Source organism: Bos indicus x Bos taurus, chromosome 17 (assembly GCF_003369695.1).
Source record: "Bos indicus x Bos taurus breed Angus x Brahman F1 hybrid chromosome 17, Bos_hybrid_MaternalHap_v2.0, whole genome shotgun sequence".
Lineage (NCBI taxonomy): Eukaryota > Metazoa > Chordata > Mammalia > Artiodactyla > Bovidae > Bos > Bos indicus x Bos taurus.
The window spans coordinates 29308192-29331359 of record NC_040092.1 but is presented as its reverse complement, the minus strand read 5'-3'; the positions used below and the strand labels follow the sequence as shown (position 1 = coordinate 29331359).

The 23168-nt window shown below is 38.3% G+C and overlaps 1 protein-coding gene across 1 annotated transcript in view; it reads left to right on the top strand.

The window, feature by feature from the left end:
- Window positions 1–23168, top strand: part of ASIC5 (acid sensing ion channel subunit family member 5) — a 48242-nt gene that overhangs the window by 5633 nt on the left and 19441 nt on the right. The window contains exons 3-8 of the mRNA XM_027566268.1: window positions 7879–8116; window positions 8740–8865; window positions 11691–11840; window positions 14752–14899; window positions 17552–17608; window positions 19662–19830. Of these exons, the coding sequence (XP_027422069.1) occupies window positions 7879–8116; window positions 8740–8865; window positions 11691–11840; window positions 14752–14899; window positions 17552–17608; window positions 19662–19830 (888 nt within the window). The remainder of the gene's footprint in view (window positions 1–7878; window positions 8117–8739; window positions 8866–11690; window positions 11841–14751; window positions 14900–17551; window positions 17609–19661; window positions 19831–23168) is intronic.

The following is a 23168-nucleotide window of genomic DNA, read 5'->3' as shown; positions in this document are numbered from 1 at the left end:
CTTTCATCAAGAGGCTTTTCAGTTCCTCTTCACTTTCTGCCATAAGGGTGGTGTCATCTGCATATGTGAGGTTATTGATATTTCTCCCGGCAATCTTAATTCCAGCTTGTGCTTCTTCCAGCCCAGCGTTTTTCATGATGTACTCTGCATAGAAGTTAAATAAGCAGGGTGACAATATACAGGCTTGACGTACTCCTTTTCTTATTTGGAACCAGTCTGTTGTTCCATGTCCAGTTCTATCTGTTGCTTCCTGACCTGCATATAGGTTTCTCAGGAGGCAGGTCAGATGGTCTGGTATTCCCATCTCTTTCAGAATTTTCCAGAGTTTATTGTGATCCACACAGTCAAAAGCTTTGGCATAGTCAATAAAGCAGAAATAGATGTTTTTCTGGAACTCTCTTGCTTTTTCCATGATCCAGCAGATGTTGGAAACTTGATCTCTGGTTCCTCTGCCTTTTCTAAAACTAACTTGAACATCTGGAAGTTCATGATTCACCTACTGCTGAAGCCTGCTTTGGAGAATTTTGAGCATTAATTTACTAGAGTGTGAGATGAGCGCAATTGTGTGGTAGTTTGAGCATTCTTTGGCATTGCCTTTCTTTGGGATTGGAATGAAAACTGACCTTTTCCAGTCCTGTGGCCACTGCTGAGTTTTCCAAATTTACTGGCATGTTGAGTGCAGCACTTTCACAGCATCATCTTTCAGGATTTGAAAGAGTTCAACTGGAATTCCATCACCTCCACTAGCTTTGTTCGTAGTGATGCTTTCTAAGGCCCACTTCTCTTCACATTCCAGGATGTTTGGCTCTAGGTGAGTGATCACACCATTGTGATTATCTGGGTCATGAATATCTTTTTTGTACAGTTCTTCTGTGTATTCTTGCCACCTCTTCTAATATCTTCTGCTTCTGTTAGGTCCATATCATTTCTGTCCTTTTTTGAGCCCATCTTGCATGAAATGTTCCCTTGGTATCTCTAATATTCTTGAAGCGATCTCTAGTCTTTCCCATTCTGTTGTTTTCCTCTATTTCTTTGCATTGATCACTGAGGAAGGCTTTCTTATCTCTCCTTGCTATTCTTTGGAACTCTGCATTCAGATGTTTATATCTTTCCTTTTCTCCTTTGTTTTTCGCTTCTCTTCTTTTCACAGCTATTTGTAAGTCCTCCTCAGACAGCCGTTTGCTTTTTTGCATTTCTTTTCCATGGGGATGGTCTCAATCCCTGTCTCCTGTACAATGTCACAAACCTCCATCCATAGTTAATCAAGCACTCTGTATATGAGATCTAGTCCCTTATATCTATTTCTCACTTCCACTGTATAATCATAAGGGATTTTAGGTCATACCTGAATGGTCTAGTGGTTTTCCCCACTTTCTTCAATTTAAGTCTGAATTTGGCAAGAAGGAATTCATGATCTGAGCCACAGTCAGCTCCCAGTCTTGTTTTTGCTGACTGTCTAAAGCTTGTCCATTTTTGGCTGCAAAGAATATAATCAATCTGATTTCAGTGTTGACCATCTGGTGATGTCCTTGTTTAGAGTCTTCTCTTGTGTTGTTGGAAGAGAGTGTTTGTTATGACCAGTGCATTCTGTTGGTAAAACTCTATTAGCCTTTTCCCTGCTTCATTCCACATTCCAAGGTCAAATTTGCCTGTTACCACAGGTGTTTCTTGACTTCCTACTTTTGCATTCCAGTCCCCTATAATGAAAAGGACATCTTTTCTGGGTGTTAGTTCTAAAAGGTCTTGTAGATCTTCATAAAACCGTTCAGCTTCTTCAGCGTTACTGGTTGGGTCATAGACTTGGATTACTGTGACATTGAATGGTTTGCCTTGGAAATGAACAGAGATCATTCTGTTGTTTTTGAGATTGCATCCAAGTACTGCATTTCGGACTCTTGTTGACCATGATGGCTACTCCATTTCTTCCAAAGGATTCCTGCCCACAGTAGTAGATCTGAGTTAATTCACCCATTCCAGTCCATTTTAGTTCGCTGATTCCTAGAATGTCGACATTCACTCTTGCCATCTCCTGTTTGACCACTTCCAATTTAGCTTGATTCATGGACCTGACATTCCAGACTCCTATGCAATATTGCTCTTTACAGCATCGGAGCTTGCTTCTATCACCAGTCGCATCCACAACTGGGTATTGTTTTTGCTTTGGCTCCATCCCTTCATTCATTCTGGAGTTATTTCTCCACTGTTCTCCAGTAGCATATTGGGCACCTACCGACCCCGGGAGTTCCCCTTTCAGTATCTTAACATTTTGCCTTTTCATACTGTTCATGGGGTTTCCAAGGCAAGAATACTGAAGTGGTTTGCCATTCCCTTCTCCAGTGGACCACTTTCTGTCAGACCTCTCCACCATGACCCATGCATCTTGGGTGGCCCCACACAGCATGGCTTAGTTTCATTGAGTAGACAAGGCTGTGGTCTGTTGATCAGATTGGCTAGTTTTCTGTGGTTATGGTTTCCATGTGTCAGCCCTCTGATGCCCTCTCGCAACACCTATCATCTTACCTGGGTTTCTCTTACCTTGGACATGGGGTATCAGACTTAGCAGACATCAAATCAGCTATTATAAATACAAATAATTGAAGAAACTGTGATTGAAGACATAAAGGAAGATATAATGTCTCATTAAGCAAACAATATCAGTAAGGACAGAAATTATACAAAGAACCAAAGGGACATTCTGGTTTTGAAAAGTGTATTACTGAAGTTAAAATTCACTACATCCATTAAGGGACTGAGCAATAGGTTTGAGGTGGCTGAAGAAAGAATCAGTGAACTGGAAGATAAATTAACAAAGTATGTGAGCTGAGAAACAGAGAGAAAAACTAAATGAAGGAAAATGAAAAGGGCCTCAGAGAAATGGGGGATACTAAAAAGCATAAAAATATATGTAAAATGAGAGTACCAGAAGAGGAGAGAAAATACAGTGGAAAAATTTCTTTTTAATATAATGTGTCAAAACTCCCCAAGTTTGCACAAAAATGTATCTTTAAAATGAAGATAAAATAAAAACATTCAGAGAGAATTCATTCTAGCAGACCCATCATACAAGAAATACTAAAAAGTTGTTCAGACTTAAAGCAAGTGAACTCAGAGAGTTTTCAAATCCATATGAAAAACTAAAAGCACCTGTAAATATACTTTTGCAATTTTAAAAGACATTATAAATGTGTGTTTGTTCTTGTTTCTTCTCTTGCTTGTTTTAAAATGCAAATGTGTAATACTTGGGCCCATAATACCTATAGATCACTCTATATAACAGCAGATTACACACTCTTCTCATGTGTGCATGCAACACTTTCTAGGGCAAGTTGTAGCAAGACCATAAAACAAGCTTCAATACATTTAGAAGATTTGCAATCATTCAGAGTATGTTTATCAACTACAGCAGAGTGAAATAAGTAGTCAATAATAGGAAGAAATTTGGGATATGAACTAATATATAGATATTACACAGCACACATGAAATAACCATGAAAGGAAAAAGTCACAGGGTGTTAGACAACACTCTGAGATGAATGGAAAAACACACAGCGTACCTAAACTTACATTTGCAACTCAAGCAGTGCTGATCGGGAAATGCATGGATTAAAAAAAGAATGATCTCAAGGAAAATATTTAATACCCTATAATGTAAGTACTTTCATGTTTTTAGTATGGGGAGGGAGGTGGGAGGGGGGTTCAGGATGGGGAACACGTGTACACCCGTGGCCGATTCATGTTGATGTATGGCAAAACCAATACAATATTGTAAAGTAATTAAAATAAATAAATTTAAATTAAAAAATTAAATAAAATACTAAAAAAAAAGTTTATTTTGCATAATCCAAATCTCAAGTCAATGATTTAAACTCTGGTGTTGATGGTGGCATTAAGACAAAACTGATAGTGTACCCTGCAGTTAGATATAGTTAATATCCAGATGAAAAATGAGATTCAATAGTGTAGAAACTAAAATTGTAGAAGAGGAAAATTATGAATTATAAGAAAATTACTCTTTCTTAGGTAGCAAGTAATACATCATCAATACTGTGGTGGTTAGAGACATCTTCAACTCTCAAAGTCTGATTTTACAAATAGATACTTTGAATGTCAGTTCACCAGCATCTCACCAACACTCTTTAGCAAATGACTGATGGATCAGGAAAAGAACTTAGGTTGCAAACTCCCCTGTTCTCACAGCCAGTGGTCTTCAAACATTTTCCCTCATGTTCCATATAAAGAAAGTTTGAAAAACTATGTATTTCAGTTGCAAATTTTAAATTGGCAGCTAAAATTTTAACCATAGCTTTAAATAACTTAATGTCTTAGTTTTAGAAGATCAAAAATAAATATTATGAGATAAATAAATATTATGAGATAAAATATGATAAGGATTGACTATTAAGAATATTTGTGATTTTCTAAATATTTAATTACTTCATTGATAAAAATCATGTAAATTTTAACCTGTGTACATTTTTTAATTGGAGAAGGAAATGGCAACCCACTCCAGTATTCTTGCCTGGAAAATCCCATGGATGGAGGATCCTGGTAGGCTACAGTCCATGGGATCGCAAAGAGTCGGACACGACTAAATGTCTTCACTTCACTACACTTCACATTTTTTAATATTACAGTAATCTGGAATTTGCACACAACAACCCAGTTTCATTTAAAATAATATGCAGGAAATCCAAAAAAGAAGGAGTATATATATATATATATGCATACAGGTAATTTGCTTTTGTGTACAGTAGAAATTAACACAATGTTATAAAGCAACTATACTCCAATAAAAATTTTAAAACCCTATTTTTTAGTAACTCAGAAAATAAATATGAAATGACAAATTTTATCATATTACTTCAACTTTTCTCAATTCAGAGGATCCAGTAGGGGCTCAAATACCCTATGTTTAATGCCAAGCTTCACCCTAGCCAGAAATATGTGCATAACAGGACAAGACAAAGTTTAAGGAGCTTTGATTAATTCTTAGAGGAGTCTTCCACCAGTGTTTGCCTTTGTTACGGGCCTTGAGATTGCAATACACCAGGTGCATTATATGCTAAGATTTGTAATGATTGACAGGTAAGAACTCTTTCATAAATTGGAGAAGAATCCTTGTGGGTGTTTCTTTTTAAATGCTGAGTTAGAGCAGAGGATCTGGAAATTGATTCTAACACACATACACTTGGATCTATTTTGATGGAACTCAACAAAGGACTGAGTGAGGCATCAATGTGGACTTGAAATGAAGCTTATTCATTTGGGTCATATAATTTGGGGAAATGTACTTAGAGGTATTAACACACCTAAGAAAGACGGGTTTAGTAATTGGTTATCAGTTATTAAACTGTTTAAACATATTGATGTATTTTTATTGTTTTGTTTTACTAGACTTATCAGTATAGGAAATGAAAGAGTAAGACAAGCTATCACTAAACAAGGTTTCTGACAAATTATATTTGGAAGAGTTTTGGAGCTTGAATTAAAGTTGAAAATAAACTTGGAGCAAAACACTTAGATTTTACGCTAAACAAAAATGTCTCACAAGATTTATCACTTCCTTTGTTCCAAATAATGTTGGACTTTATTCACTAAGTTTAATTCATCCACCTAAATTACTCTATGATCTAACTATTAATAGTATAAAAAATAGTTCTAAAATAATGTTCTAAAATGCTCTCCTCTTTAACCTTTTAATATATTGTGCTCAGACCTCCTACACCTGTAATAATTTCTTCATTTCTCTGCATAATCATCATGAAAAGAATGCAGTGAACATTGTATGAAGTGGTGTAGGATTCCAAGGTCGCAGGGCTTTGGAGCAGACCCTTGGTCCCCTGTCAGTCAGAGTTAGAAACCTGAAGCCAGCCAAAGGTTCATCCCTCCATTTAAAGCAAACACTTCTTCTTCACAAAATCTGTTACTAGTGTAGGTTTTTAACTCCTCAAAAGATCACTAAAAACACTTTTGCCCAAGAAAATCAAGGTTGTTAAATATATTCTAGTTAGATAAAATACCACAAGGGTGGAGGCTTAATAGTGTCTCTGAAGAAAAAGGAGGTCAAAGAGAATATTTATAGGGTTCTGGGACCTAGGTCAGCTGTTTTAAGAGAGGTCTTGCAAGGCTTAGAGCTAGTTACATAAGGTATTCTATTAAAAACTGGTCCAAAAAAGCTGTTTTGCATCTCTAAAAGGATATGCTGTTGGTTTGGTTGTCTTTTTTTTTTTTTTCCCATTTTTGGTTTTGTGTATATCCCACCTTGATTGAGAAAGGGTTTAATGTGACTGCCCTGAGAATGAAAAATTACAGTACAGATAATACAAAAGGAAAGTGAAAATAAAATATAGATTTTGTGACATAGAAGCAAAGTCACACACAAACCATGCATCGTGTGGTCCTGTATGCTCACCAAGAATGACATGAAAGTCGCTCTTTGTGACCCCATGGATTATACAGTTCATGGAATTCTCCAGGCCAGAATACTGGAGTGGGTAGTAGTTCCCTTCTCCAGGGGATCTTCCCAACCAAGGGATCAAACCCAGGTCTCCCACATTGCAGGCAGATTCTTTACCAACTGGCTATGTATTTTATTCCATGCTGTTTGGCATCCGATTTGAGGAAAGAAAGTTTGTTCCATTTCAGATTGTGTAATAATATAATATAATATCCAAAATATGAAAATCACATTTTGAAAGAAGTTAAGGTATGAAAATAAAGAACCATACAGAATGCAAAGCAGAAATTGTCCAGCAAAATAAAAGAATTACAAGGCACTTATTAGGGCAAACACATTACTTCTGCTTTGATTGCCAGCAAGTTGCTTTGCCAATAATGAGGCATTTATTTAATAAATATTTACCTTACACTCTTCTAAATATGTTAGGAAAAGTAGTTCAATCATCTAAATGATTGTTTGACGTGTTATTAAAATATATCAATATATTAACCTTCATCATTGTTGTATTAACAAATACCAGTTTCATAAGTGAGGAAGCTGTGCGACAGTGAGATGAAAAAGTGCACTATCATAACCTTAGATGGCTGTGACAATCAGGGCTCCATCCAAGAAGCAGAACCACTGTGAATGGCAGAAAACCAGGGGTTTACTATAGGGATTCAGCCCACTGAAACATAGGGGCTGGGTAAGCAGTCTTTGCAGGTCTGTTGCCTCTGTTTCTGGTGTTGGATCTAAAGTCAACAGGATCCGTGACTAGAAAGGGAGATAAATTTGAAATGAAGGAAAGAAACATGAGCTGGGAATGCGTGTTTCATCTCTGATCCTGGTGGTGCCGGTGACCTGCAGGAGGAGTTGGCATCTTTTTCAGATTGCACCCGTGCTTGACCCAGGAGCAGAAGCTGTCTGAGGAGACTGGACAGGGCTGGGGGATCTGCCCAGTGCAGACAAGCTGGGGTTGCAGATCCACATACACAATGTACAGAACAACCACAACTCCACTCTGCAATGAACTGCAGGTTGTAACCAGATGCAGACAAGAGGGAGAGGTTTAGCAATGCAGTTGAGGCAGCCACACAGATTCAGCATAGAGCACAGCAGGGCTTGGATGTGAACCCTGGAAATCTGATTCCTATAGTGTTAACAATTCCTAATACCTCTCTGTGTTGGGTGAAGATCCATTTGGATGTATCCAGAGCAAGGTCTGGAAGGTATTCTAGGTAAATAAAACTATATGTAGAAATTCAAGGTAGATTGCAGCAGGTGACAAAGACCTCTTAGTAATCCAATTTTGCTTGAATGTATTACAAATAAGGGAAAATATAGGAGATAGGAGGAGAAGATGATAGAGTTCAGATACCATCTTTGAGATAACAACAAGTGTTTATTATTCTAAATAGTGCCTTTATTCCCACAAATAGGTTCCAAGCAGGAGCTGCAGCCACATTTGGCATAATTTTTTTCTTATGGAATATTGTATCCAAAGTCCTTCATCTTCAGGAAATCAGTACCAATTCTACTGGCTCTAAAGAGGCTATTGATTTCCTCGCAAGTGAGCGAAACTTCAGCATTACAGAATTTGTCAAGGAAAATGGTTTTTATCTCAACAGCAGCACATTGTTAGAATGTGAATTTTTTGGAAAGCCATGTGGCCCAGAGGTAATGTTGCAATATTTCTTCAAATTTCATCAATATAACAAGCTACTTCTTTGTATTATTTTGCATTGAGGTAAAGTTTACTCCCATGCGGAATCAGTTTAAATTTGCTCCAAGATCACATGTCCTTAGCTCAGCCTTATGGAATCAGAAGGTGTGAATACACATGGGACATGCCTCCTTTTTCATACAGTTATATAGGGAAAGATAGAGGACAGAAATATTTGGTGATATTTCTTGCAGGATTGTCCTTAAAGGGAAACCCCTATCTGTGGGTCCAAGTCCCAGCTGAGGATTCTACCAACCATAGGTTGAGCTGTACTGTGGTGGGTATTTATTTTAAAACAATGTGTCTATGAAGTTCAAATCCCTGTTTTTCAAGGGTCAACTGTATATGAAAATGTCTCAACTAGATAATCAGATACAAATTGACAGGTGCATTTTACAAAAAAATGAAAACTGTTTTTGGAATACAGACTAAAATCACCAGATTTCTATTCTTCCTGCTGTTTTTGCCTTCTCACTCAGCAGTATGATTAAGAAAAGAAAGTTATAGGCATTTAAACCTTGAAAGGACCAAAATACTCACCTGATTGTGTTTTCTTTGGTTTATTTTCATATTGGAGGATTTTGCACATGTCTTCACTGAATATGGAAACTGTTTTACCTTTAATCATGGTGAAAATATCCAAGCGAAGGAAAAAGTGAGTGTTTCTGGAAGAGGCTTACACTTGCTCTTCAATGTCAATCAGGTATTGAATTTCTTTAAACTTCACCAAGGTTTAAGGTAAAGAAGAATGCACAGGAGTTTCAGGACGCTGTGCCCTGTTAAATCGTTCCCACATGTCTTTTTTGTTTGTTTGTTTGTTTAATTAATTTAGTCAAGACTCCCATGATGAAAATACAGACTTGGAGATTGAAAAGGTACAGTTTAGAGGAATAACCTGGACTTTTTTAGCTGTATTACTTACTGTCATTTTTATGACGCTGGAAATGTTCATGTCACAAAACAAGGAAACTAAAGATTTCTAAATCTCAATGTGTATAGTAATTTAAGAAGACCTATGTATTTTTAATGTTCAGATGATGTTTAGATTTTCATGAAAATAGGCAATATGTTTTAGAAAGAAGCCATACAGAGATATTTGACAAACCATAGAAATCTATAGTCTGATAAAGTGATGAAAAATATTGCTTTGCAAAAATATTGTATCAGTGGGCTTTGCCTAAGCCAGTTTTTTAAATCTGTAATTGGTGTAAGTAGATTCTAAGTGTTTAGACCTAGGTGGCAGCTGTCCAGGCTCCTTAGAAATTCAGAGGTGTTCCTTCAAGACTACCTGGTGTAACTCTCACCCAAGGCTGATCCTCACCCTTTATCTTGCACAAGCATTTGTAGTGTTACACACTTAGAAGTATTCCATTGTTATGATTTGGTAAGTCAAGATTTGAAATGCTATTGAATGAAGTATTCAGAATCACACAATTAATGGTAGAGATGAGAAATAAAAGTAGCATGCCTGAATTTCACCACACTACTCCACAATCCAAATGAACAAGGCAACTGATTACTTTCCAGGAATTTCTGCTAAGCCACACTTCATAGTTTCCCCTGTATTCCATTCAAGAGTCCACAACACTGCACATTGCGATACACACAGCCAGGATTGTATATCTAGTTCATTGATATTTTCAAGTTATTTAAATATAAGCCATATGTTCACTTCAAATATTATATAATAACTTCTACAAGCTAGAATTTCCCCCAGTGTTTTTAGGGTGCAATTAAAATCTGCAAATTCAGTGCAAAGTTCAATAAGTAAATAGAGCTGAGATATTTCTCCAGACTAGCAGTTAAGTGTTCCTTAGAGAGTTACAGTGGGGCTAGGAGAAATAGGGTCCTGAGTATCAAACGCAAGTTTATTGTTGTTATATGTGCAGTTATATGTGCAGTTAACCTGTTCACAAGAAAAATCATCCTAGTCCCTCATCAAGGCCACCCCTTCTCCTTATAGCTTGAAATTATAACTAATAAAGTCACCAGAAGTTTGATCTTAAATTTCCTTTGCCCCTGTGACAAACCGGCTGCTTTGGGTCCTGCCTTTTGGAAGTCGAACTGCATCTGGTGCTCATGTCTGCACTGGTGGGGTTCCTTTCAGCTGTGCTCGCTGCTGTGGGTTGGTGAAACAGGCTCACTGTGATGCCTCCTTGGGAGTGTGCTCTTCCTGCCTCAGAGTTACAGGAATAAACACAGTTCAGTCGCTCAGTCGTGTCCGACTCTCTGCAACCCCATGAATCACAGCACACCAGGCCTCCCTGTCCATCACCAACTCCCTGAGTTCACTCAGACTCATGTCCATCAAGTCAGTGATGCCATCCAGCCATCTCATCCTCTGTCGTCCCCTTCTCCTCTTGTCCCCAATCCCTCCCAGCATCAGAGTCTTTTCCAATGAGTCAACTCTTCGCATGAGGTGGCCAAAGGACTGGAGTTTCAGCTTTAGCATCATTCCTTCCCAAGAAATCCCAGAGCTGATCTCCTTCAGAATGGACTGGTTGGATCTCCTTGCAGTCCAAGGGACTCTCAAGAGTCTTCTCCAACACCACAGTTCAAAACCATCAATTCTTCGGTGCTCAGCTTTCTTCACAGTCCAACTCTCACATCCATACATGACCACAGGAAAAACCATAGCCTTGACTAGACGAACCTTTGTTGGCAAAGTAATGTCTCTGCTTTTGAATGTGCTGTCTAGGTTGGTCATAACTTTCCTTCCAAGGAGTAAGCATCTTTTAACAGCATGCCTCCAAAAGCCCTTTCTGATCCTGATCATGAAGAACTACTGGCTTCTTAGGAAAAAAAAGAGAAACAATAAATCAGAAATTTGGTTTTATGATGATATATGAAAACCAACCAAGAAACCTAACCAATAAAGCAAAGCTTGAGTTCCTGAAATGTATGCTTTTATGTAATGAGCAATTACATATATATATATATATATATATATATATATATATATATATTTGTTTTCTTGTAAAAAATTCTTTATCCAACATAAGATTTACAGAAGAAAAGCACTAGTGCTAAAGAAGTAATATAAGTCTTCACTTTTAGGAGAAAATAAACTTGAATTTTAAGTCAGGCCGAATATTTTAATTACAAAGAGAAGCAGAGGGCCAAAGGATTTTCTGAGACAAATAAGTAAAGAGAACAGCCAAAAAGAAAGAAACTAAAGAGGCAGGTGAGGAGAGGGCCAGGGGAACCAGGTGGCTGACAGTCAGGATACCATACGTTCCATATATTCTATTCAAATTGCCTCAGGCAAGAGGTGGCCTGGAGAAAACGGCCAAGGCCTTGATGTGCAGTTTAACCGTGAAAAGTAGGTCTTCAGGTGTTTAATTTTCACAGTTTTTATATAAAAGGAGCTCTCATATTGACATGAAGTATTTGATTTTTAAGTTATTCAAATGCTATCATGAGATGATAAAAATCAGTCTTGAACTCTGCACAAAATTCTGCACGAACTCATCTTGTGCATAATTGACATCAATTTGTAATCTGGGAAGAAATACTTGTTTGTTTCAGGAGGAATTTACTGATGACCCAACCCTTGGCTTTGTTGACGCTGGGATCACCTTTGTTATCCATTCACCCATGAAGGTGCCGCAGTTTGATGGTTTGGGCTTGTCCTCACCAGTGGGAATGCATACACGGGTGACCATCCGCCAGGTGAAGGTAAATATCAAATAAAGACATACATATAATCACAAAATTCAGAGTCTGAGGGATCTCTGACCCCCAGCTAATCAGAGGAATGCAAAGCTTGGCACATCAAGAAGCAGTGCCGGTGTCTGCCTTTCCTTCTTCCTGATAAATAGAGGCTGTGTCCCTCAGTGGGGTAATGATCCCATAAATACATAACAACACATTTCATTAGAAACTCTTTTCTCTCCTGCATTTCAAACATCGCCAGAAATTCAACAGTTTCAGTTCAGATACTTTTCCATTACTGGGAGCCTCAAAAACAGCAAATTCACAGATACAGTTTAAGTGAGGGCTGGGAAGCCCAGCAAACCCAAGTCAACTTTGAATTTTATTTGGGTTGAAAATGGACATTAAAAAGGAAGCCCATGTGGCTGAACTGTACTTTTTCTCAACAGGACTTTCTAGGAAGGAAAAAGTCAATGGGCAGAGCAGGTCTTAGAATCCCAGTGTCTAACAGGTTTCCACTTTCCAGCCCCTTGCTCTGTAATTTTCTGGGTTAACTTCCTGAATTTCCATCTCCTCTCTGCACACTGAGGGCCAAGGGCTAGTGTTTCCTTTCACAGTTACTCTGTTGTTGTTCAGTCACTCAGCTGTGTCTGACTCTTTGTGACCCCACAGACTGCAGCATTCCAGGCTGTCCTTCACCGTCTCCCAGAGCTTACTCAAACTCATGTCCATTGAGTTGGTGATGCCATCAAACCATCTCAGCCTCTAACACCATCCAACCATCTTCTTCTGCCCTCAATCTTTTCCAGCAGCAGGGTCTTTTCCAATGAGTCGGCTCTTCGCATCAGGTGGCCAAATCACAGTTACTTTGAGGTTTAAGTGAAATAATATAAAGAAAACATTACCATATTGCCTGGCCAGGCTTCAGCAATATGTGAACCATGAACTTCCTGATGTTCAAGTTGGTTTTAGAAAAGGCAGAGGAACCAGAGATCAAATTGCCAACATCTGCTGGATCATGGAAAAAGCAAGAGAGTTCCAGAAAAGCATCTATTTCTGCTTTATTGACTATGCCAAAGCCTTTGACTCTGTGGGTCACAATCAACTGTGGAAAATTCTGAAAGAGATGGGAATACCAGACCACCTGACATGCCTCTTGAGAAATTTGTATGCAGGTCAGGAAGCAACAGTTAGAACTGGACATGGAACAACACACTGGTTCCAAATAGGAAAAGGAGTTTGTCAAGGCTGTATATTGTCACCCTGTTTGTTTAACTTATATGCAGAGTATATCACGAGAAACGCTGGACTGGAAGAAACACAAGCTGGAATCAAGATTGCCAGGAGAAGTATCAATAACCTCAGATATGCAGATGACACCACCCTTATGGCAGAAAGTGAAAAGGAACTCAAAAGCCTCTTGATGAAAGTGAAAGAGGAGAGTGAAAAAGTGGGCTTAGAGCTCAACATTCAGAAAGCGAAGATCATGGCATCTGGTCCCATCACTTCATGGGAAATAAATGGGGAAATAGTGGAAACAGTGTCAGACTTTATTTTTCTGGGCTCCAAAATCACTGCAGATGGTGACTGCAGCCATGAAATTAAAAGACAGTTGCTCCTTGGAAGGAAAGTTATGACCAACCTAGATAGCATATTCAAAAGCAGAAACATTACTTTGCCAACAAAGTTTCGTCTAGTCAAGGCTATGGTTTTTCCTGTGGTCATGTATGGATGTGAGAGTTGGACTGTGAAGAAGGCTGAGTGCCGAAGAATTGATGGTTTTGAACTGTGGTGTTGGAGAAGACTCTTGAGAGTCCCTTGGACTGCAAGGAGATCCAACCAGTCCATTCTGAAGGAGATCAGCCCTGGGATTTCTTGGGAAGGAATGATGCTAAAGCTGAAACTCCAGTCCTTTGGCCACCTCATGCGAAGAGTTGACTCATTGGAAAAGACTCTGATGCTGGGAGGGATTGGGGGCAAGAGGAGAAGGGGACGACAGAGGATGAGATGGCTGGATGGCATCACTGACTTGATGGACGTGAGTCTGAGTGAACTCAGGGAGTTGGTGATGGACAGGGAGGCCTGGCCTGCTGCGATTCATGGGGTCGCAAAGAGTCGGAGAGGACTGAGCGACTGATCTGATCTGATCTGAAAGGATGTTTGGTGGGGCTAAACCACCACCAAAGGATCTTTTCTTAATTGAAGTTTAGTTGATTTACAATGTTGTGCTAATTTCTTCTGTACAGTAAAGTGATTCAGTTATACATATCTATCTATCTATCTATATATACATTATTTTTACATTCTTTTCCATTATGATATACCATGGGATATTGAATATAGTTCTGTGTTATACAGTGGGACCTTGTTGTGTATCCATTCTATATATATACTAGTTTGCATCTGCTAATCCCAAACTCTCAGCCCATTTTCTCCCAACCTTGGCAACCATAAGTCTAGTCTCATGTTTTGATTCTGTTTTAAAGGATCTTTTTGTGTGTATAATTTTGGTTGCCGTTTTGTGAGTGGGTTGATGAATATGCTAAAATATATCAATAAATTTTTTTTTCCTTGTAGGAGTTCAGTTTTAGAGCACTTTGATTTTATTGAATCACTACAGGTACAGGCATCACTGACTCAACTGACATGAGTTTGAGCAGACTCCAGGAGATGGTGAAGGACAGGGAAGCTTGTCATGCTGCACTTCACGGGGTCACAAAGAGTCAGACCCGACTGAACAACTGAACAACACAGAGCATTTAGGGTGGATACTAAAGGGCAAACAGTAGACTTAACTTCAGGGGTTTTCAGGTTAATAGAGTAGGCATAGTGGACAAATGTAGTCAACTAAAGAATATCAAAGGCTTGAGAGAAAAGGAAAGGGATATATTGAGTCAGACAGATCTCCTGACCCGGGTGTTTATTTTGTCTTAAGACAGTCCATCAGGAATACCCTTGGGGAGAATGCAATCCCCACATGAAACTGCAGAACTTCAGGACCTATAGCACCTCGGGCTGCTTGCAGGAATGCAAAGCTTGGCACATCAAGAAGCAGTGCGGATGTCTGCCTTTCCTTCTTCCTGGTAAATAAAGGCTGTGTCCTGTTCTGTAACTCTTTACTTAATCTGAAACATGGAAATAAATGTATCAGAAAGCTGTTTCACATTCTTAAGTAATACTATGCTGGAAAACCATCCACCTGACAAATAAACCTCCTAGCAGGGATATCTGGAAAAGAAAAGAGCCTTGTGTTGTCTGAGCCGGTCCCCAAATCTGATTTCAACATTTTCAATTGGGTGCTCTTAAGCTGCTCATCAAGATTTTTCTCCGTTTGAAAGAAACAGTAGATCTTCTTACCAATGCTGAATATTTCCTTGTTGAGACCTTTTTGTTGTTGTTAGAAAGACTCTGTAGTCTCCCTTTGCACCCAGTCTGAATGCTTTCAGAGCCACGGATGTCGGAGCCGAGCCCTGGACAGGGCATTGGAGCAGGGTGGATGGAGCTGGCCTCACACTTCAGTTCTGCAGCTCCTGGAAAGTAAGGAGCAGCAGGATGTATCCAACCTGCATGGCCTGACAAGTTATAACAGGGGAAGTGAGGATGCAGGTGGTCTCAAAACTGCTTGACACAGAACTCACTCCATGTAACAGCCAGATATTTCTATTCAAATTTCCTTCACCCTATTCTCCAGTGTATTTATGAAGAAGTGTAGAGTGATTTAAGCGGTGAACCAGTCTAGTCCTACAAGTTTACCAGTTCCCCATGAGATGGCCCATCACACACCACACACACACACACACACACACAAACACTCACACACACCACACACACACTCACACAGGAACATGCTAATACTGCCCCTATAACAGGGGTTGCAACTCGGCAAACGGCTTCTCAGAAATTTTGAGAATCATCACTTCCTTCTTTCCAGAATTTTAATTTTTGGTCTTGTGGCTCCTCCAAAACTGGCATTCTATAAAACTGCTAATTCTGGGCTCTAATTCTCATTCCTAATTACAGGAAATTCCAAAGTTATAGGAAAGGGTCTAAATTGATATATGAAAAATAATGTTACAGTTTTAAAATGTATCATTTCTGACAAAACAAAACAAAGATGAAATAACTAATAAGAATCAGACACTAGGCAAAATGAAACATAAAACACAAAGCATGACATGTGCACAAACTTTGGGGTGCTTGCAGAAACATAGCTTATTCGATTTGATCCTTAGTTATCCCTCTAAGTCTGCTTACAGATGAGCAATGAGATTTATACACATTAAATGAACTAGCTGAAGAACTCCCACTAGCAAATTGTAGAGGCAGTTCTAAAAATCAGCCTTTCAGATGTGGGTCATTTCCAAAATTTCATCGTTCTTGATGTGTATATGTCCCGTCGCTTCAGTCGTGTCTGACTCTTTGCAAGCCTGTGGACTGTAACCTGCCAGGGTCCTCTGTCCATGAGATTCTCCAGGCAAGAATACTGGAGTGGGTTGCTGTGCCTTCCTCCAGGGGATCTTCCCCATCCAGGGATTGAACCTGCATCTCCTGCATTGCAGGCAGACTCTTTACCACTGAGCCACCTGAGAGTTTAAACTCACTTTTACATTTATCATCTCATTTTTTTCTACGGTGATTGTAAGATGTGCAAATCACCATTTTACAAATGAAGAAACCAAGTTTCAGAAAGTGGCTTGCCTAAGCCACTTTGGTAATGAGAGAAATATCATTCAAGAAGTAAGCCACAGTGTGGTAAGAGAGACTTCTTATAGATTCAGTGTTCAAGGTAGACTTTTCTTTTTTATTTTCACTTCTTCACAAAGCACACTTCCCCCTTGTCAGCTGAACTTCTCCACAGACTGTAAGTGATGCTCTCTGTTGTTTGTTTTCAGGACCATTGAATAAACATTGAGCTTACCCCAGAGATGCATGGGTTATAGCAAGAGACAAGTGCTGCATTAAAGTGAAAAGACTGAAGTTTTAGAATCAGCCTGGGATGAAACCCAGTTCTGATTGAGATTGATTCTTTCCCAAGGTTCACAGCAGGTGCTCCACAGAGTGCTACTTCCCTGCCCCATCCTACCACTAGACAGGCAGCCCCACCAGGTGCGTGGGTTTATGTATATTTAAAACAATGGATACAGGGAGCTGGACAGAAGGTGAAGAGATAAGTCTAAGCCCCCTAACTGCTTAGCCAAGCCACTTTCTGAAACTTGGTTTCTTCATTTGTAAAACAGTGGTTTGCACATCTTACAATTACTGTAGAAAAAAAATGAGATGATAAATGTAAAAGCAAGTTTAAATTCCAAAGATATGAACTGTTGAAAATTATTATTCCTACTTTCAGTTCAGTTCAGTCTCTCAGTCACGTCCAGCTCTTTGTAACCCCATGGACTGCAGCACACCAGGCTTCCCTGCCCTTCACCAACTCCTGGAACTTGCTCAAACTCATGTCCATAAAGTCAGTGATGCTATCCAACCATCTCATTCTCTGTCATCCCCTTCTCCTCCTGCCTTCAATCTTTTCTAGCATCAGGGTCTTAAGATTTTAAGTGACATGGACAAATGGAAAGAAACATGGAGGAAACAAAAACATTATTTTCTTCCTCCCAGAGTGCATTTTCATTGGGTATTGTATTTTCATCCTAGCTTTTGCAAAATGATAGTGTTTTTGTCATTATTTCACTCATTTCACAAAATGTAAAGTCTCTATATTTACCCTTTTTATTTTTAAGGTAATGGGATAGAGTGTGACCTACAAAAGTTTTACAACTGTGTGTCTCCTATACTTGGTAAGTGGCTTAATTTATTTCTTTATTTTCAAGATTTATATGAAAGTTGCTCAGAATCATACAAGACTTTAAATCATACTATAGATAGTTCAGAAATGAAAAAAAGAGACTATAAGAGGTAGGTTTTCAATGTTCTTAAATTTAATAACAATAGCTTACACAGTAAAACACAATGAAAAGCCTTTCTTATTTCAAAATACATCTGAATCAAAGATACGCACTATCAAAGTGACAGTAAGAGAGCTGTGGTTTTTACTTCTAATTTTTTTCAACTGTAAACATTTTTATAATGAAAGTAGCTTTGTTGGGTTTTCTTCTTACATACATAAATCACACTTGTTGTGATTAGTTCAAACATTACAGAATAGGAAAGAATCACTTGAAAATCAATAGCAGTAACATCACTTTGAAAATTACTGTCACAATTTAGGTGACCATTCTTTTCCTCATTCATTTCACTATATGTAACTTATACAGAAGTGTGTATGGATAGTTTTTACATAAATGGAATCACAACGTACATGGCACACATACTGGGGACAGCTTCCTCTTAAACAGCATTTTTCACTTATGTATCTCTCACCTTAACTCTCAACCAATGTTAACACTCCAGCACATTCTACCATAATTTTCTCCACAAATATAGTTTTCTATTTATGATTTTAAGTCATTGGTTATTTTATTAAAATGGAATCATACTATATACCCTTCTATGAAACTTGCTTATCTAACCTATTGCAGAAATATCTCCAGGACAGCAGGACAAGATTTCAGAGACTCCTTTTAATGGCTGTAAAATATTTCATGGAATGGGCATGGGTACAAATGATCTGATATTTTTAAACAGCTTTACAAGCTGAATATGCAGAAGTCACATTACTAAGTGAGGAGTTAAAGTTACATTGTCAAATTTCTTGTCATTTCCTATCCCTGAAAAAGGATGAATGTAAAGTTTGGGGAAACATTATGTATGTAGTTACTTCTTGGGGGAGTTTTATGGGAAAATGGGATCAGAGGAGTGCATGTGTGTGTGTGTGTGTGTGTGTGTGTGTGTGTGTGCATGTATGTGTCTGTGCATGTATATGTGTGTGCGTGTGTGTGTGTGTAGGGAAAACATGGAGGTTATTGCCAGTCATCTTTCAGAACCAGGGGATGCCTACAAAAGTCATGCTCAGAGGAGTGTCAATAGGAGAATCCAGAAAACAAGCCCAAAGTTGGTCCTTATTCAAGGTCTTGGTGAACAAAGGATTCACAGGAAAGAGTTTCACTAACAAAACCACAAGGAAAACAAGAACTGGAACATTTGCTGAAAGCAAAGAACAGTGAGATGGGCCCCGGCACTGGTCCAAAAGTGCCTGTGGGCAAACACCACTCCCTTCCCGACACACTCACATGGGTGGTGTGGTTGCTGAGGAGAAGCCAGAGGACAGGGAACTGAGTGAGAAAGTCACGGCATCCCCAGACCCGAGGACCTCAGCAGCCCACAGCACGATGCACACCATCTTTATTGAGACAAGCCCAAGAGTACATTTTGTTTAAACCCGTGTCACTCACTTTCAAGATGATGTTTCTAAGTTCCTCTCAAGGTGACGTAAGGTCACAAAAACTTTCCATCTTTTATCCAAATGTCTAATTTCTTGTGAAAACAAGCCCTGAGACTTTCTGGTAAGAAATTCTTACTTCTAACAAAGATATGAATCCAGTGACACCATGAATCCAAGGTTAAACCCTATGATTGTCTTCTTTGCTGTATTTATACTAAACTGTAAACAGAATATAAATACCACTTCTTAAAGAAGCAGTGATTGAGCTTGTTAACCACTGTTTTAAACATAGGAGTTTCCCTAAAGGCTCTGACTGTATAGAATCCACCTTCAAGCAGGAGATGTGGATTCATTCCCTGGGTCAGAAATATCCCCTTCAGAAGGAAATGGCAATCCACCCCAGTATTCTTGCACAGCGAAAGTGAAATGATAAAATTTTTAAAAGCTCTGTCCTCCCCACTGTGAAATAATCTTTTTCTCCGAATATCCTATCCTAATTTTCATTTCAGACCACATTGAAATTAAGGGATTGTGTACAGTGGGAACACACAATTCCAGCTGCCCTGTACCTTGTGAAGAAACAGAATACCCTGCATTCATTTCTTATTCTACTTTTCCAAGCCAAAAAGCTTTGAAATATCTTTCCAAGAAGTTGAATCAAAGCCAGCAATATATCAGGTATTTGTTTCAGCTTTGTACATTATTTCTAATTAACATACATATTTTCTTTACTTTCAAAGACTCCAGGAATAAAATTCTGATCAATCACAGAAAGCAAGGGCTGACAGCAGTGAATCATCAATGAAAGCCTAGAATTTTAAAGGTAGAAAAGAGCTTGTCTTTCCATCTTTTAACTTAATTGAGTGAAAAGTGAAATAAGGACTGAGTAATTTGCTTATAATCTTACATTTTTGGCCCAACTGGGAAATAATGCTAACATGACTAAAAACATGAAAATCCCTTACCTGTACATTATAAGGGCTTCCCTGGGAGCTCAGCTGGTAAAGAATCCACCTGCAATGCAGGAGACCCCAATTCAATTCCTAGGTCGGGAAGTTCCCCTGGAGAAGCGATAGGCTACCCAGTCCAGTATTCTTGGGCTTCCCTGGTAGCTCAGATGGTAAAGAATCCACATGCAATGCAGGAGACCTGGGTTCGATTCCTGGGCTGGGAAGATTCCCTGGAGAAGGGAACAGCTACTCACTCCAGTATTCTTGCTTGGAGAATACCCATGGACAGAGGAGCCTGGCGGGCTACAGTCCATGGGGTCATAAAGAGTCAGATACGACTGAGCAGCTAAGTACAACCACATATTATAAAGTTTGGGTATACTAATAACTGTATTAATTAAAGGGAATACAAACTATTCTCATTTTACAGAGGAGAGGAATGAAGTTACTGCATTTCAAGTGAACTGTCCTGTGAAGGTCCTTAGTGGCACACAGGGAATTTATGCCCCAAACCTATAACTCTGGTCTCTGTATATTTTCCACAGAGATACATCACTACAATTTTGATGAACTACAGATTATATTAGATCTCCTGCTATATCACTCTCCTATCAGAAATAACAAATCAAACTTCCTAAAAAATATTTTAAAAATCAGGCAGCATCATAACATTTATCTTTGTATTTTATTCATATTTTTAAGCTGAGGACCTAAAATAGCAATATAGTACATTTGGTGTTTGTACTTAAGTCTCTTATAATAAAATATATTAACTAATTAAAAATGGATTTACTTTTGCACAGCCAAGTATCTGACTTTGAAAGCATATTTCAGGTTTTAAGCTGGTATGTATTTTAATGAAACAAACAAAAAAGCATTCTCCCAGTATAAATTCCTAGACAATAAAATTATCTTTCAAATCAGGAAGAAAAAGTCTTTTCCTTAAGATGGGGTTGATAGGGTAGCACTTTAAAAACTTGGATAAAAAGATAGAAAGCTAGAAAATTTGCAGCTATATCTTTGTTAGCACTTCTGTCTCTAGTATAGATGCCTCTATTTCATTTTAATATGGAAAACTGGTGTATTTATAATATTATCCCTATTATACTTAGCTGTGCCTGAGAAGAGCAGTTTATGTGATTTTTTGGCTAGAAAAAAATCTCCTGGGCTCACTGTTTATCATGCAGAGGATATAGACTTTATTTTAGAGACATATTGGTGAAGTCAGAAAAGAAACTCATTGTTATACAAAATGACTCTAGAGAACATTGTTGTTTTTTCTCCTAAAATTTATATTACTGTAAGTAGCTACCCATTAACCTCATCCTATAACTGACACATGGGGACCTTGCAGGCTTGTGACTAGCAGAGGCCAGTGCCGGGAGGGCTAAGGTGAGTGGCTAAACAAACACAGCTGGACTCAGGGCTGTCCAAATCCTAGACAGAGCCAGGGGTTAGAAATCACGCATATAATTAAAAATTTGCTTTGTGCACAGAGATCAAAAATCGAAGAGTGGTTAATCAGAAAACATGAAGAGTTTGTTGTTTAGTTGCTAAGTGGTGTCTCATTCTTTCGCCACCCCATGAACTGTAGCCCACCAGCCTCCTTTGTTTATGGGATTTTCCAGGCAAGAAAACTGGAGTGAGTTGCCATTTCCTTCTCCATGGGATCTTCCCGACCCAGGGATCGAACCTGCATCTCCTGAATTGGCAGGTGGATTCTTTACCACTGAGCCACCAGGAAAGACCATACAGTTCATTAGGAAAGCAGATATAAAAGCTTAGCATCAGTAGGACTTAAAGCACTCTTAATTTAATCATGAAGTGTGATGGCAGTGGCACAAACCAGCCCCAGACTATGACCAGTCTGAAGCCCCAAGTGGCAGTTGCTGGGTCCCATCAAGAAGGAGGTTAGAAGATTAGCCTGATTGAAGCAGGCCCTACGGAAGTGAATTGCGGCTGAATTTAGGCCAATTTCATTAGCAAAGTAATTTTTTGTGTGCTTAATTGAACGAATTTTCAAGTGAAATTTGTATAAAATGATTTGGTTTATAAAAAAAAGTATTCCCCTTAATTAATCCAGCACTAAAACTTAAGCATGTGGAAGCATTTTTTAGTGTTTTATAAATGCAATAAACACTCTATTTTTTCTTTGATCTTCTTACCCTCATTAAAATCCAGATTTTATTTTATAATTGTACCTCTTGACATAAATATTCTTGCATCTAAATTCTGAAAATTTTTCCTATCACCATGAAATGTAGATTCTACAAGACCCAAATTACCAGCAAGTCACTCACTTTGGAGGAGCTGAGTAAACCTTGTGATATTTTTATAGGGGTTGAATTTATCTTCTCCCCAAAACACAAATAGATAATTCTGGAAAATGGCTCTAAGTTTTGTGCTTGGGAAATTAAACAGTATTATCAGTTTACATGCAAATTTGGATCACAAAAAGATTGCAATATTGCTAAAATTTCTCAACTTCCAAAACAACTTTATTATTTCCTTCACTTTGGCTGCTGTTTTATTATTTGCAAATATTATGATACCCCTTGCTTAGCTACTTAAACACAGTACATTCCCCTGTTACCCAGGGTTAAACCAATAGAAATTAAGTAAACATATTAATGATATATTTTGAATTAATTCTATTTGGGAATATTGATTTCTAAATGGTAAACAATAAAGTGAGTGATTTACAACCATGCCTCTCAGATATTAAAGATACCACATAATTCCAGGAATCATTGCTAATAAAATCTATTCTTTTTTACTTTTTATTTTATACTGAATTATAGCTGATTAATAATGTTGTGTTAGTTTCAGATGTACAGCTGTTCCAGTTACACATATACATATATCTCTTCTTTTCCAAAATCTTTTCCCATTTACATATTGTATTACATAATAGGATCTTTTTTAATGAAACTATTGTTGCATATGAAAACCATCAGGTAGTTGATTTTTACCCCAGTTTAAAAGACAGAGAGGTTAAATATTTATAAATTTATTCATTCATTGTTTTCTTCTTTGATTTGTTCCCTTATTTGTCCATTTCACAAA